Genomic DNA, 2,500 nt, shown 5'->3' on the forward strand with positions numbered 1-2,500 from the left:
CTGTAGCAAATTATAAACAGGAATATATTGATTTACATAGATTTACATAGATGCATTCAGTGGTCCAGACTAGGTGGTGTGTCCTTAAACCTAAGTGAAGTTATGTTACGTCAAATGCCACCAGGACTTTGCATTTCTACTTCAGCAAATAATAAACAGGAATAAAATAATGAAATGTGTATATAGTAAAGAGGAGCTTAGTAAAGTATTAGTTAAAGAATTAAGGAAGAAATGTGACCTTAATCCTTCCCTGCAGCATAAGGGAGTGCCGTACTGCCACCACCCCTGCTATGGCGCTCTCTTCGGCCCGCAGCTCTTCGGGCACGGCACCAGGAACGAGTGCCACACCTCCTTTGGCAAAGTGGAGAACAGGGACGGGCAGATCAAGAGGTGGGTGCCGAGGCTGTTGTTGTTGTTGTTGTTGTGTTCACTGTCTGTGTATATTAGTAGTTTTCATTGTCAGAGAGAGAGAGAGAGAATATTTTTTTTCTTCACGTAATATTTTCCTTTATCTAGCCAGACCTTCCTTGTCTCAATGATATTCTCTCACCACCACCACCACCACCCTTACCTGTGTTCCTCTCGTCAGATCCCACCTGGAGTCGAGTCTCAAGGCGTACAACCAGTTTTACGAGGGCAAGCCGGGGGAGATCAGGAGCAGGGAGGTGAGTGATGTTATCATTGATTTTATTGTTATTATTATTATTATTATTATTATTATTATTATTATTATTATTATTATTATTATTATTATTATTATTATTGTTAGTGTTACTATTATCACTGCAGTGTATTCTTTTGTCCATCCCTGTTTTTTTCCTGTATTCCTATCCTAAGTGAGTGTCAATTGGCCTGTTCACACGTGAGCATTGTGTTGCCCATTACCACTGGAAATGTATTTTTACTCAACTCCCTCGGGAACAGGGATGACTTAGTCATTTTTCAATGTCATTTTACAAAGGGAATTTGACATTGCTTGCCATAACAATGTAATCTTATGTATTTAGGCTTAATGAAGCTAACTTTTATCATGTTATAAGATAAAAACCCTCATTATGCAAATGATTATTCTGCAAGTAAGTGTGGGAAGTCTAAGAAAGGACCTGTGATGTTGTCATCAACTCAGACTTGAAGAACAATACTATCACAGGTCTGTTGATGTAGTGCTCACACTTACTTGCAGAGTAATTATTTATGTCATGAAGGTTTTTATTTTCTTTTTTTTTCTTTTTTTTTACAGCAAAGGAGCCAGCTCAAGGGCACAAAAAAAGGAAACAATAATAAAAAACAGCCCGCTACTCGCTGCTCCTAAAAAAAATCCAGAGGTGTCCGAAAGAGGGGTCAATTTCTGGAGGACCCTGTGCACTATGTTATATGGACACCTCTTTAATATTACCGCACATTGCTATGGCAGTCAATGGCAAATTGTGAATCAGACCAATTTAGTTTGCATTTTAAGCTGTCAGTTTGCACCCCTCACCCACCACCTCTCACTCCCCCCCACTTCACCCCTCAGGTCAATGGGCGGATGATCCTGGAGGGGGTGCTCAAGATCTACTGGGGGGTGCATAACGTCATCCATCTCAAGGAGGAGGATGACCAGCGCACCATTGCTCTCCGCCGCCGATCAACCGCTTCTATACCATCGTCATCCGCCTCAGCCGCCTCGTCATCTGCCACCTCAGCCGCCGCTGCCACGGATGATTTCTACTCGACTGATAGTGAGGAGGTGTGTGTGTGTGTGTGTGTGTGTAAATTTCTCTCAATGAACTACTACTACTACTACTACTACTACTACTACTACTACTACTACTACTACTACTATTACTTTACCCCCCAGGACGACTATGTGAATGGCTCCCGCACCCCCCAGTCCCCCAGCTCCCCCCTCACCCCCCTGCCCCTCACCCCCCAACCCCTCACCCCCACCAAGAGAAGGGGGCAGGAGGAGGAGGAAGAGGAGGTGGAAGGCAGAGAAGAAGGAGGAGGAGGAGGAGGAGGAGCAGGAGTAACAGAAGATGGGTGTAGTAATATTGACACATCTACTACAACTACTACTACTTCTACTACTATTGACAACTACAACAACAACACAGAATCAGAGAATGGAAATGAGGTTACTGAGTCTACTACTGCTACTACTACTACTGCTACTACTGCTACCACACCAGTCCGCAGGGCCGCCACCAAGACCGGGAGCTCCGCCATCCGCCGCAGGCCTGGCCGCCGGATGAATAAGACCAAGTTGAAGGTGAGGGAATGGATGGGTGTCCAAATCCCCAATGCAAGAGTTAACCAGCATCTTCACTCTTTCATCCCTGTGCTGTCCAAATCCCTTATGCAAGAGTTAACCAGCATCTTTACTCTTTCATCCCTGTGCTGTCCAAATCCCTTATGCAAGAGTTAACCAGAACCTTCACTCTTTCATCCCTGTGCTGTACAAATCCCTTATGCAAGAGTTAACCAGCATCTTCATTCTTTCATCCCTGTGCTGTCCAAA

The 2,500-nt window shown here is 44.2% G+C and overlaps 1 protein-coding gene across 1 annotated transcript in view; it reads left to right on the top strand.

Moving 5' to 3' along the window:
- LOC126986485 (ras association domain-containing protein 2-like) overlaps positions 1-2,500 on the top strand; it is a 6,439-nt gene that overhangs the window by 1,211 nt on the left and 2,728 nt on the right. The window contains exons 3-6 of the mRNA XM_050842714.1: positions 257-390; positions 590-665; positions 1,517-1,729; positions 1,841-2,251. Coding sequence (XP_050698671.1) covers positions 257-390; positions 590-665; positions 1,517-1,729; positions 1,841-2,251 — 834 coding nt within the window. The remainder of the gene's footprint in view (positions 1-256; positions 391-589; positions 666-1,516; positions 1,730-1,840; positions 2,252-2,500) is intronic.

Source organism: Eriocheir sinensis, chromosome 61 (genome assembly GCF_024679095.1).
Source record: "Eriocheir sinensis breed Jianghai 21 chromosome 61, ASM2467909v1, whole genome shotgun sequence".
NCBI lineage: Eukaryota > Metazoa > Arthropoda > Malacostraca > Decapoda > Varunidae > Eriocheir > Eriocheir sinensis.